Consider the following 12593-nt stretch of genomic DNA (forward strand, 5'->3'; position numbering starts at 1 on the left):
AAGGATCTGAAATGTATTACAAGTTTTAAAAAGCACAGCGACTTAAAGGTGCTTGCAAAGGAAGCAAAGGGGAATGGACCGTTGCGGTGATGGGAGAGGAAAAAAAAGGAAGCAGCAAGGTCAGATCATGAAGCCCTTCAACCCAAACTAAGGGTTTTTTTTTTCCTTGTGGTTTCCCCTCCACCTCCCAAAGTTGCCTTTAACTCCGGCCACCCCGGAGTCCAGTGACAGAGATTCAGCGGCTGGTAGATGAAAGGGAATATACAGGTAATAATACTGCTCACATATAAAAGTAATAATCCTTCATTTGTACATTTTATACAGTATCTCTTGCTCCCCCTCCCCTGCCCTCCCCAACCCATCCTGTCTCTTTTCATCCGGGTCTCTGCCTGGGCCGGCGGGCCCCTTCCCCCCCGACCCCTATGCCAGGGGGTTGCCGAGGTCATCCTCTGCCCCTCTCGACAGCAGCTCCCGCTTCTCGTCCGTGCTGGCTAGTGAGTTGCGGCTGTTGTGGGCGCCCATGTAGAGTGTGGCGTACACTGGGTTTGTGAAGTTTGTGGGCTGGAGGGGAAGGAGAGAGAGAGAGAGAAAGAGGCCATGAAAAACGGCTGGGGAAAAGAACAGAGCGGGTGTCACATGGGGCTCCTCTCTGTATGTAGTTGCACCCTCTTGTCAAGCCTGGACGCCACCACCATCCCTGGCATTACTTGCCATGAACTATTTGGTAAAAGCCAGTGTCGTGCTTGGGCGGGAACACAGCATGGTATATAGCCTGATCTCGTCAGATCTCGGAAGCTAAGCAGGCTCAGCCCTGGTTAGTATTTGGATGGAGGACCACCGAGGAATACCGGGGTTGCTATGTACTGGCAAACCACCTTACACACAAGTCATGTTTAATTAACTTTGCTTGGGGAGAATGGGTCAATCCTTCCTTTCAGATTATTTTGAGGCTGTGGCTAATCAGCATCAGAGTTCCGGTATCCGCATTGGACTTCAACAACCTTCTAGGCACAGTCAAACATGGCCCAAACTGGCTTGAGCCCTATACAGTTTACAGATTGCCTCCACATCTTCTGGGCATGGAGCAGGGGTCACTGGAGGTAGTTGTGAATTTCCGCCATTGTGCAGGGGGGTGGACTAGATGACCCTAGCGGTACCTTCCAACTCTATGATTCTATGATTCCCTACCCTCTCTTGAGCTCTTCTTTATTGATTCTGAAGCGGTCATTTACTGTGATAGGTAACTAGGTTTCTAGATTGTGTATCTCACAAAGTTCACATACCTCTGAATGGGCCATGCCCCCCCGCCCCAGTTCATTCTGGGGGGGGGGGGGAGAATTTTCCAAGCATGGCCCATTCAGAGGTATGTGAACTTTGTATTTGTACTGTAATTTTTATTGAACAGATCTGCTTATATTCTGTAATATTTTGTTAAATTTTTCATACAATGTAACTTTCATATATTCAATATAATGGTATGTTTTTTACTTTAGTTAACTAGAAGCTCACAATAAAAGAATTGTTTTACAATTCAAAGTTTGTATCATTACTTGGGGTAACTGGTTAAGTAAGATAATGTATTTTTAGTGAGATACACAATCTAGAAACCTAGTTACCTATCACAGTAAATGACCACTTCAATTCTCTTCTTTACTACTTGCAGAATATTGCCCTTGATGTTCAAATTCTTCTTACTTGTGGGATTCTCTCCCCTTCCCTGTCTCTTGGAGCCCAAGATAATCCCACGTGACCTTTCAATTTTAGCCTGCCTCCCCGCTCCTCCTGTCAAACCTTGTCAGGGTCCAGAGCGAAGTCGGCATCTAGCAGCTCCCCCACGTCGTCAGCGTCGGGGTCCCCCTCGTACATCTTGTAGGTGGGGTTGCCAATCTCCACATTCATGGCACCGTTAGTCATGCGCTGGTGTTGGAAGCCCTTGGCCCTGGGCAAGGGAAAAACAGACAGGGAACATCACGGCATGTGAACACATGTTGGATAGGCAATGGGGTGAAAGGTATCATGTGATTTTACAGACTAACTCAAGCCTGTGGACTGAAGGGGAATGAACTTCTTTAGGTGGGCATGCATGTTCCCACAACCATGTTCACTGAGATAACACAAAGGCAGGGCTGAGGCATTTTCCAAGGTAAACAGCAGATGAGAAGGGTGTTCAATCCCTTCTATGCCTAATGATTCTATTTGCACAAGAAGAAGACGAAGAGTTGGTTTTTTATATGCCAACTTTCTCTACCACTTAAGGAAGAATGAAACCAGCTTACAATCACCTTCCCTTCCCCTCCCCACAACAGACACCCTGTGAGATAGGTGGGGCTGAGAGAGCTCTAAGAGAACTGTGACTAGCCCAAGGTCACCCAGCTGGCTTCGTGTGCAGGAGTGGGGAAACCAATCCAGTTCAGCAGATTAGCCTCCGCCGCTCATGTGGAGGAGTGGGGGATCAAACCCGGTTCTCTGGATCAGACTCCACCACCAAACCACCGCTCTTAGCCACTACACCAAGTCCCTCTCTGACCCATGTGGGGAAAATAAGGTGCACTTGTGTGTGGGGGTAATAGCTGCAGGAAAGAATGGGCAGACAGGGCATTTCAAGCATCTTTCTCTCCAACACGCCTTCTCCCCAGGGATAAATACCCACTCTTGCATTTATTTTACAGTGGAATAATGGAGGCTTGGGAGCACCATAGTCCCTTTTGTGAAGTGTAGTTCTGAAAGATTATGAAACTATGTATATACGTGGAAGTAAAAAGCTGCAGGAGAAGACCAGTGATGAAATGGGGTAGACAGGAGAAATCTTCCCTAAACAGCACATGGTCAAACTGATTCACTACTGATGAACTAACTACTGGTGTAGACACAATCCAAGACTCAGCAGGCCCCACTGATGGACTTTACATCATGAGATGTGGGGAGTGAACACATGAAGCTGCCTTGTACTGAATCAGACCCCTGGTCCATCAAAGTCAGTACTGTCTACTCAGACCAGCAGCGGCTCTCCAGGATCTCAGGCAGAGGTCTTTCACATCACCTACTTGCCCAGTCCCTTTAACTGGAGATGCCGGGGATTGAACCTGGGACCTTCTGCATGCTGAGCAGATGATCTACCACTGAGCTACGGCCCTTCCCATGTCTAGTTTAGACAACACCGGCCCTAAGAGGCACCCTGCAACAGATATACACACCCGTCCACCCTGTCCGCCATCAGTTTCTCAGTGCCTTCTTACCCTTTAATCCGCTTCTTATACCAGACCACAGCGCCAGCCACCAATATCACGAGCAGGAGGAGGAGGATCGGGATGACAATGGAAACTGTTCCTGGAAAGGGAAGGGAGCTGCCGGTTACTGAAAGACTGGGAGGCACCCCCCAACCGCCCACCCTATCGTCAGTCAGAGCAAAAAAACCCCAAAAAGGCACATCCCCACCCCTACACTGCGTGAGGCTCACATGTGTGCACACACTGGGCATGCATGCTGATTTTCCTCCCTTCCTTCAAGTTAACGAAAGGGGTAGGAGAGAGCAGATGGGTTAGCGGTTCCTCTGTTTGGTTTGGAAAGCCACCTCCCTTGGCAAATGCAAATGCTCTCGTTGCAGCTGCAATCCATGTCCACCCTGCCATCTGCCCACACATATACACATCTCTCAACTAGGGCTGTTAAAAAAATTCGGGTTTGGGTTTAATTGCCCTTCCCCCCCCCCCCCGGAAAACCCAAATGCCAAATTCCCCTATGCTGGTAAAGGTGGGAATTCAGCTTTAAATTTGGGATTCCCGAAAAATTCGGCCATTTAAACCTATTAAACCCATTTTGCGGCTTTCCTTGGCTCCTGGGGGGGGGACATTTTTGCAGGTAGAGGTCCCACATTTTCAGGGTAGCTTGAAGGGACTCTCCTTGCAAGAACCCCCAAGTTTGGTAAAGATTGGGTCAGGGGATCCGGAGGTGTGGGGTCTGGAAGGGGTTGCCCCCATCCTCCTACTTTGAAATGCACGGGCAAAGTGGCTGTGTTCAGAATCTTTAGTGTGATCTTTGCCAAGTTGGCTGGTGCCTCCATAGAGATACAGTGTAGATACGGGGAGGCACAGGGCACGGGGCAAACTTTGCAAAGATATAGGGCAAAGATCACACTAAAGATTCTGAACACAGCCACTTTGCCAATGCATTTCAAAGTAGGAGGATGGGAGAGACCCTTTCCAGACCCCATAACTCTGGACCCCCGACCCAATCTTTACCAAACGTGGGGGTTCTCGCAAGGAGAGTCCCTTCTAGCTACCCTGAAAATTTGGGACCTCTACCTGCAAAAGTGCCCCTGCAGGAGCCGCAGAAAGGAGTCCCTGATAAAGCTGAATTTTCGGGAATGGCAAATTCGGCTTTTACAAATTTCTGGATTGTGCTGGTTTGGTAAACCCGAACCAGAAATTTACCGAAAAGGCATTTATTCGGTATTTTTCCGGTTTGGTTTTTACTGAATCAACAGCCCTGCTCTCAACCCCTGCAATCTCTTTCTTTGCTTTCCCGTTCAACGTACGGTTGCTCTGCTGCTCGCTGTCCACAGACGTCTCGCACTGGTCCCCGGTCATTTCTGCTGAGCACCTGCAGAATGAAAAGTAAGACAGAAGTATGTAGGGGGGCAGTGTGGCTGCGGGATAAACCTGGGGAGCCTCCCACCGGTCAGGGAACATGCTGAGAAGGTAACTTAGGAATAAGCAGGGGATCCTCAACGTGGTGCCCACTTGCTCCTTCCCCATATTTATTTCTTGGTGTCCACTTGCTCCTTCCCCAATGTTTCCCCTCATAAAAGGAAATGGCCCATCCTGTCTTTCCTCCAAATCATTGGAGCAGGAGGTGCTTCAGAAGAGTCCAGGAGGCATCGCCTTTGAATCTGCAGGGAGCATCTGTTTGAAAACAGCTGCCTGCATTGATGGGAAGATGCTTGGCTTGAAACCTCTTAATTTTTAAAAAAACCTCGCAACATTTTCAGATTGGACACAGCCCCTACGACAGCCATTTTGTGGTTGGCCTAGGGTTGCCAACCTCCAGGTACTAGCTCCTGCTATTACAACTGACCTCCAGCTGATAGAGATCCATTCCCCTGGAGAAAACAGCCGCTTTGGCCATTGGACTCTATGGCATTGAAGTCCCTCCCCAGACTCTGCCCCAAAAACCTCCCGCTGGTGGCAAAGAGGGGCCTAGCAACCCTAGGTTGGCCCCATGAACCCTATGGCAGCCATTTTGTCGCAGTGCCCTCTACCTGCTCTCAAAATTTCAAATGTGCCCACAGGTTCAACATGTTTGGGAACCCCTGGATTACATTACTGCAGCTGTGAGCAACAGGGAGGGGTCAATCAGGTGCTTGAATCCAGCTACAGATGACAGGCAAGGAAATGCATTGGATTCTAGGGAGGAAGAAACTGCTGTGGTGGTGTCCAGCCTGGGCGGGTGAGCTGGCAGTGTCCTGGGATGTTAGAAGGGGAGCAAGAGTGGAGAATGTCATGCAGACCACATGGTTTGCAAAGCAAGGAAACTTTGCCATGCAAAGGGAAAGCCGAGCTTGCGAGAATGCTCAGAGCAGAGCACAGAGGTCTGCATTGACCGGAAGCAGACACGGATTGGGGGGAATACAAATTTATGGGTCAAGAAGAAAGATAACCCTCTTCAAGTACTTGAAGGGCTGCCATATAGAGGATGGTGCAGAGTTGTTTTTTGTTGCCCCAGAAGGTCGGACCAGAACCAACGGGTTGAAATTAAATCAAAAGAGTTTCCATCTAGATATTAGGAAGAACTTTCTGACACTGAGCGGTTCCTCAGTGGAACAGGCTTCCTCGGGAGGTGGTAAGCTCTCCTTCCCTGAAGGTTTTTAAGAAGAGGTTAGATGGCCATCTGTCAGCAATGCTGATTCTATGACCTTAGGCAGATCATGAGAGGGAGGGCATCTTGGCCATCTTCTGGGCATGTAGGGGGTCACTGGGGTTGTGTCTGGGGGAGGTAGTTGTGAAATTCCTGCATTGTGCAGGGGGTTGGGCTAGATGACCCTGGTGGTCCCTTCCAACTCTAAGATTCTAGGATTCTAAAGAAGAGACAACTTCATCCACTCCGATTTTGAGCAGGCAGGCATAACATCCCGTCCCCTCAGTGAGCCCTCCCAACTTACTGGCACTTCGGCATTGAGGTTTCGGCATTCATGGTGCACGTGCCCCCATTCTGGCAGTAGTTGTCGCACGTCAAGCAGCTGGGGGCTATCCTGCCATCTGGGCACCTGAAAGCGTCAGAGGGAGATGTGGTCAGTGTGGATCAGGCCTCCCACCCTTTTAGCCCAGTACCTCTAACCCCACAAACAAGATGGCTGCAGCAGCATTATCCTGCCTGTGTTCCACAGCAACCAATATAATAGGCATGCTCCTCTGATCCTGGAGAGAATAGGTGTGCATCATGACTAGTATCCATTTTGACTAGTAGCTATGGATAGCCCTATCCTCCATGAAGAGTTGGTTTTTATACCCCACTTTTCTCTAACTTTAAGGAATCTCAAACCAGCTTAAATCAGCTGCCTGATCCAGCCTCTTAAGAGCTCTTATCCGGCCCGCGAGCCACCCCCACCCCCAAAACTCGATCTGGGCTGGCAAGGCATGGCCCGGCCTGACCAAGTGACATTTATGTCACATTCAGCCCTTGTAACGATTGAGTTCAACACCCCTGCCCTATATCCTTCACAGCCCGGTCCCGTTCCTCTTAAGCGTCCCCTTTTACTTTCCGGTCATTAACCAGTGCCCCCTTGCCATCACAAGTGGTCCTCAGGAGACCTGAATCACCCTCGATCCATCTACCGTTCGACGCCCGCCCAGCCCCGACGCCTCTTCCAGGCACCTACGTGCAGGTGACGTTGCCGCTCTGCTTGTTGATGGAGCAGTTGCCCTTGAGGCAGCGGTCGCACTTGTTATGCTGGCAGCGGTCCCCGTAGTAATTTGGCAGGCAGCGGCACTGCTGGGTTCCGGAGGCCGTCAGCTGGCAGACGCCATTATTCTCACAGTAGTCAAAGCACTGGCCTGAAGAGCGGAGGAGAGGGTGCAGCACAGGGTGAGAAACAAGGACTCAACGGTATGCACGTCTTTAGCAAAGAGCCCGCTCTCTGGCGTCACTTCATCCCCAAGGCCTCGAGCATCTCGCAGCTAGCTCTCTCGGATCCAACCCCCCGTCCCCCTCAAATCTGGTATCTCGTACATTGAGAGTTATTATGGAACAACAAAAGCAATTCTAGTAACTAAAAAGTGCCGGGTCTTTGATGCAGGGACGTTTCCCTGCGGTCACCCCCGCCGACTGCTTTGGGGCTTCGTTTTGATTATGCATGCCTTTCCCGACCCTCAGAGGTCGTCTCGCTCTCCCTGCCAATTTTGCCCCTGTTTTCCAGATGCTGTTTTAGCCAGCGGGCAAAATGCGCGGGGAGAGTGAGGCAACCTCTGACAGGCAGAAACGGCATGCATAACCAAAAGGAAGCTCCGAAACAGTCGGTGGGGGCGAACGCGGGGAAACGTCCCTGCATAAAAGGCCCTAAGTTTCAGAGAGCAGAAGTGTTGGTCTGCAGTAGAACAGCTAGATTAGAATCCAGTAGATTCTTAGAGACCGGTAAGATTTTTGGGGTATGACCTTTTGAGAATCAAAGCTCCATCAGATATGAAGGTGCTAACCAATTGTCACAGGTATGAGCCATGCAAACTATCCCTCATGTTAGAGAGAAATGGGGAGACGATGATTTGCAACCAGGGTTGTATGTCTACTTGCACTGAAGTCCGCTGGGCTGTTTAACTGCTTTATCTTAAATTGTGATTTTATTGTATTGATACCACGTTGTTAGCCACCCTGAGCCTGGCCTTTGGCCGGGGATTAGGGGCAGGATAACAATTGTGAGCCCCGTGGCGCAGTGTGGTAAGCTGCAGTACTGCAGTCAAAAGCTCTGATCACGACCTGAGTTCAATCCCAGCGGAAGTCGGTTTCAAGTAGCCGGCTCAAGGTTGACTCAGCCTTCCATCATTCCGAGGTCGGTAAAACAAGTACCCGGCTTGCTGGGGGTAAAGTGTAGACGACTGGGGAAGGCAATGGCAAACCACACTGTAAACACAGTCTGCCTAGTAAACGTCATGATGTGACGTCACTCCATGGGTCAAGAATGACCCGGCGCTTGCACAGGGGATTACCTTTACTTTTTTAAAAATAGGGGGAGACAATAGTCAGAAAATGGCTCCGGTGAAGGGAGCAAGGGGGCAACGTGGGATGCAGATGAAAGTAGGCAAGGCCTAAGAAGCAACAGGTCTGGAGGCAGTAAGAGAAAATGGAATCCCCCAGGTTGCTCAGACAACTTAGCGGCTCTGATCGGAAACCCTTTATTAATGCTTAGGGGATTATCACATGACCCACTTGGACCAATCGGTCAGTGGCTTCCTCGCTGTTCTCCCTGCTGTGTCCAGAACTGGCTCACGGCTGCAAAGGCCGAAACCCCCACTGGACAACCTCTCTGGTCCCCGCCGCCTCGAGCGCAGGCTGGCACTTACGGTACTGGCACTTGTCGCCGATGAACTTCGCGGGGCAGCGGCAGTTGGGCTGGTTGCCCTGGTTGACCGAGCAGCTGCCATTGTTGAGGCAGTAGTCTGTGCACAGCTGCTTGTTGCACTGGGAGCCGGTGTAGCCGTTGGGGCAGCGGCAGGTTGGCATCCCTGGGGGAGGCAGGGAGAGAACAGAGGTGGTTAGCAGGCCTGAGCCAATGGGACTGGCTTTGGTTCCCCCCCTTTATTTTTCTATATAGGGGGGCTACATAAGGGGGGGGGAAAGGGGAAGTAGCGATATCAGCAATACAATTAAGGAGACAGAAAGTAGAAAAAGGCAAATCAAACAGATTACATTGCCATGCTGTTCAACGCAGTTGTGCAATCGAAACAGATACCCAACTTGCAAGAAATAATTTTAACATTACTAATCGTACAACCGAAAACTAATCACCTTATCAAACATATCGAGCATATTTAGTGTCTACACAGTCAGGATAGTTATCTGGATATGAAATTAAATGGGGTTTCACTACAGTTAATTAGCAACTACTCTCTTATTTTTGTTAACTATAATTAAACCTCAACATATTGATAAAATAATTTCGTTTTGTACAGAGGCCTATGGTTTATCGAGCCCCCCGCCCACCAAGGTGCCACATTACAGCAACAAGAGATCTTCAAGGGAAACTGATATGTATTCAGTGTGTATTTCCTCCTTGGAATTGGCTAATTGTTTTCTTTTTTAAAAAATTAAATTTTAATTTTTTTCAAACAACATAAAACACATACAATGCACAACACACATACTTTATACATAATCATTACTCCATGCCTGCAACAAGATCTTCATCAAATACCCTATGAGCAGGGCTACATCATTCTTTAAAACTTAAAAGTAACTAAATCTTTAAAGAAAAGAGGAGGCTAATTGTTTTCTGATCACCACTTCCAAGTACCTTAGTGGTAGAAATGGCAAACAGGTGAAGATTTGACTCTGGGAGATGGAAATCTGTAAGGAAATTTGGGTGGAAAGGAATTTGATTCTGGTTTCCAACTGGTGTTTCGGGGGTCCTAAGATCAGTTTTTTGTGATTCCTGAAATCTGATCTCAGCTGACATCTGTTGGATCCTGACATCAATTCCAGGGACGCAAACATTATGGGCTTTGTGTCGAAGAGCTTGGAAACAGAAATGGATGGGCACAACCTTGGGGAAGCCCACCCCTTGGGTCTGAGGCCAAATGTTAACTTCTGTTATGGGGCAGCCTGCTGAGGCTTCCTCAGACGAAAAGGACCTTGAAGCAGCAGGCAGTGGAAGACAGGAACAGCAGCAAGCTGAGCAGGCACAGACAGATGAATGTCCGCAGTGCCTACGACCACCCAGGGCAGGGGACTCACCTGTGTCCAACAGGAGCCCTCCACAGCCACTGGAGCAGCGGCGCTGAAGGTGCGGAACATTCCTACTCGAGCGTAGAAGGAGTGCTAGGTTACAAGCACTACAAAGAGCACTGCTGACTGACAGTGATGAGAATAATGAGCTCCCTCCAACAGAGAGTGCTGAGTCACAGGAACCAGCAACAGTTGGAACCAGCAACAGCTAGTGCAAAGGATCATATGTACCTCTTCCACAGAAAGCAACAGCTGGTTCCTCTTAGGCTTACTTAAGCAGACGGTTGACGTGAGAACAACCTGTTACTACTACCCTGTGTTCTCTTGGTCCTCTGATCATTCCTGAGACTCTCATGCCCTTGACCTTGCAACGAACTTTGACTTGGCATTTGGACTTTGCTTTTGATACTGGTGCTTTGGATCCAGACCGAGAACAGCCCGGTATTGACCCTCGGACTGCTATCTGACTATGCTACCCGCTTCTGGCCCTCAGGATGACTTCTCTTTCTAAGGTGATGGGTCTTTGAAAGCCATGTACAGACCCCGCTTCTCCGTACCCGACCCAAAGTTCACCCGTCTTTCGCATCGCTCCACTCACCGGACAGGGAAGCAGCGCAAGTGCCCCCATTCTGGCAGTAGTTGGAACACTGGTCGAACTGGCATTTGTCCCCGTTGTAGCGTGGCTGGCACCGGCACTTGGGCTGCTTGCGGGCGTTGAGGAAGCAGCTGCCACCGTTGAGGCAAACCAGGTCACAAGTGTCGGTGGCTGGAACTAAAAAGGACACAAAAGGAAGTGAGACAGTTGTTCCGCAGGTTCACACATCAGGGCACCGATCCAGATTTAGAAGAGACTTGGTGCGTGTGTGTGTACCTTAAATTCCTTGCACATATTTCATAGTGCAAAGGATCATACGAACCTTGAAAATCGTGAAAAACAGAGCTGCACTTACTTGCATCCCCTAACTAGGCTTAAGAAGCTAGGAATTCCTTCCTGTGGCAGGCCTGCTCCTACCCCCCCTCCCTCTTTCTTCATCGTTAACTCTGCTTTTGCATTGATTGAGGGGGCCCTGCCTGCTTATAGTCCCTCAGCAAGTGCACTACGGTATTGTGCACCATACTTATATTTGAACATATATTGATTTTATGGTGCAGAGTGGTAAGCTGCAGTACTGCAGTCAAAAGCTCTGATCACGACCTGAGTTCGATCCCGACGGAAGTCGGTTTCAGGTAGCTGGCTCGAGGTTGACTCAGCCTTCCGTCCTTCCGAGGTCGGTAAAACGAGTACCCGGCTTGCTGGGGGTAAAGTGTAGACGACTGGGGAAGGCAATGGCAAACCACCCCGTAAACACAGTCTGCCTAGTAAACGTCATGATGTGATCAATGATCCAGTGCTTTCACAGGGGACTACCTTTACCTTTTTAATCACCCTGAGCCTGGTCTTGGCCAGGGAGGGAGGGCTATAAATTGAAACAATGATAAATAAATAAATAATGGCCTTTTGGTCATATACAATAAACGCTATCGTGTCGTAATGCAACAGGTTAAGGTAAATTCTGCAGATATGAGCCTTCACGGACTATTATATCTGCAAGAAAGGCCCTGCTCAAAATTATACATGAGTGCCTGTGCACATGTGCATTTATAAGCAGTGCAGGGCTTTTGGGCTAGCGACTGCTCCTTTGTTGGTTGTGTTGCCCAAGGAAATCTGCTTCAGTCTAAGCCCCCTTGCCTAAGGGAAGAAAAGGATTTTCTGTAGTGGTGGGAAGGAGGATGCACGTACCGACGGGTGAAAGAGTCGGCGTGGGGATGAGCACGCATGTGCCGTTGTCCAGCCGCCTGCCGTTGGGACAGGTACACACCGGGCCGCTGGGACTCAGGAGGCAGAGCCATTCGCACTTCTTCCTGTCACACGGGTTGGTCACTGGAAAGGAAAGACACCGAGGAGTGAGGCCTTGAGCAGAGCCGAGGGACTTTCAGTTCCTAATCTACTATGGCAGAGCTGCTGCCCCTGAAGGAGGCCGCGAGAAAGCAAGGATGCCTGGCTCGCATTCCTGCGGCTCTGGACTGTTTGCTTCCAAGCTTATTTGTGGAATGGGCCCTTTGCGATCCAACTTCCAATTCCCTAGCTGGATTCTGACCTGGAGAACCGGGTTTGATTCCCCAACTCCTCCACATGAGCGGCGGTTGCTAATCTGATGAACTGGATTTGTTTCCCCGCTCCTCCACACGAAGCCAGCTGGGTGACTTGGGCTAGTCGCACTCTCTCAGTCCTACCTACCTCACAGGGTATCTGTTGGGGGGAGGGGAAGGTGATTGTAAGCTGGTTTGAGTCTCCTTTAAGTGGTAGAGAAAGTCGGCATATAAAAAACAACTCTTCTTCTTCTTCTTTAGCTGACTGTCAGCTTTGTACACATTTTCTCTCCTAGCTAGCCATTGTTTCCTTCCATGTAACTTACTGGACGTGTCCCTTAAACATATGGTTTGGGTGTGTCCAGTCATCCAGTTTTCTGGGACAAAGTTATTACTCGTATCATTTTTGCATTAGGACATTCACTGATGTTTGAGGAGGTCTACGTACTTTTAAACTATTTGCCTGACTCTAGGAGGCCTACCGATGGTCAACAAACATGTACCCTCTGTGCCTTTACTACAGCTAAAAGACT

At 49.4% G+C, this 12593-nt stretch overlaps 1 protein-coding gene across 1 annotated transcript in view; it reads right to left on the bottom strand.

The window, feature by feature from the left end:
- Nucleotides 1–395: 395 nt before the first annotated feature.
- Nucleotides 396–12593, bottom strand: part of LRP1 (LDL receptor related protein 1) — a 400693-nt gene continuing 388495 nt past the window's right edge. The window contains exons 82-90 of the mRNA XM_056867046.1: nucleotides 11711–11851; nucleotides 10529–10702; nucleotides 8550–8711; nucleotides 6875–7049; nucleotides 6158–6262; nucleotides 4535–4599; nucleotides 3237–3327; nucleotides 1792–1939; nucleotides 396–561 (exon numbers count right to left, since the gene is read on the bottom strand). Coding sequence (XP_056723024.1) covers nucleotides 421–561; nucleotides 1792–1939; nucleotides 3237–3327; nucleotides 4535–4599; nucleotides 6158–6262; nucleotides 6875–7049; nucleotides 8550–8711; nucleotides 10529–10702; nucleotides 11711–11851 — 1202 coding nt within the window. The 3' untranslated portion in view covers nucleotides 396–420. The remainder of the gene's footprint in view (nucleotides 562–1791; nucleotides 1940–3236; nucleotides 3328–4534; nucleotides 4600–6157; nucleotides 6263–6874; nucleotides 7050–8549; nucleotides 8712–10528; nucleotides 10703–11710; nucleotides 11852–12593) is intronic.

Source organism: Euleptes europaea, chromosome 1, assembly GCF_029931775.1.
Source record: "Euleptes europaea isolate rEulEur1 chromosome 1, rEulEur1.hap1, whole genome shotgun sequence".
Taxonomy (NCBI): domain Eukaryota; kingdom Metazoa; phylum Chordata; class Lepidosauria; order Squamata; family Sphaerodactylidae; genus Euleptes; species Euleptes europaea.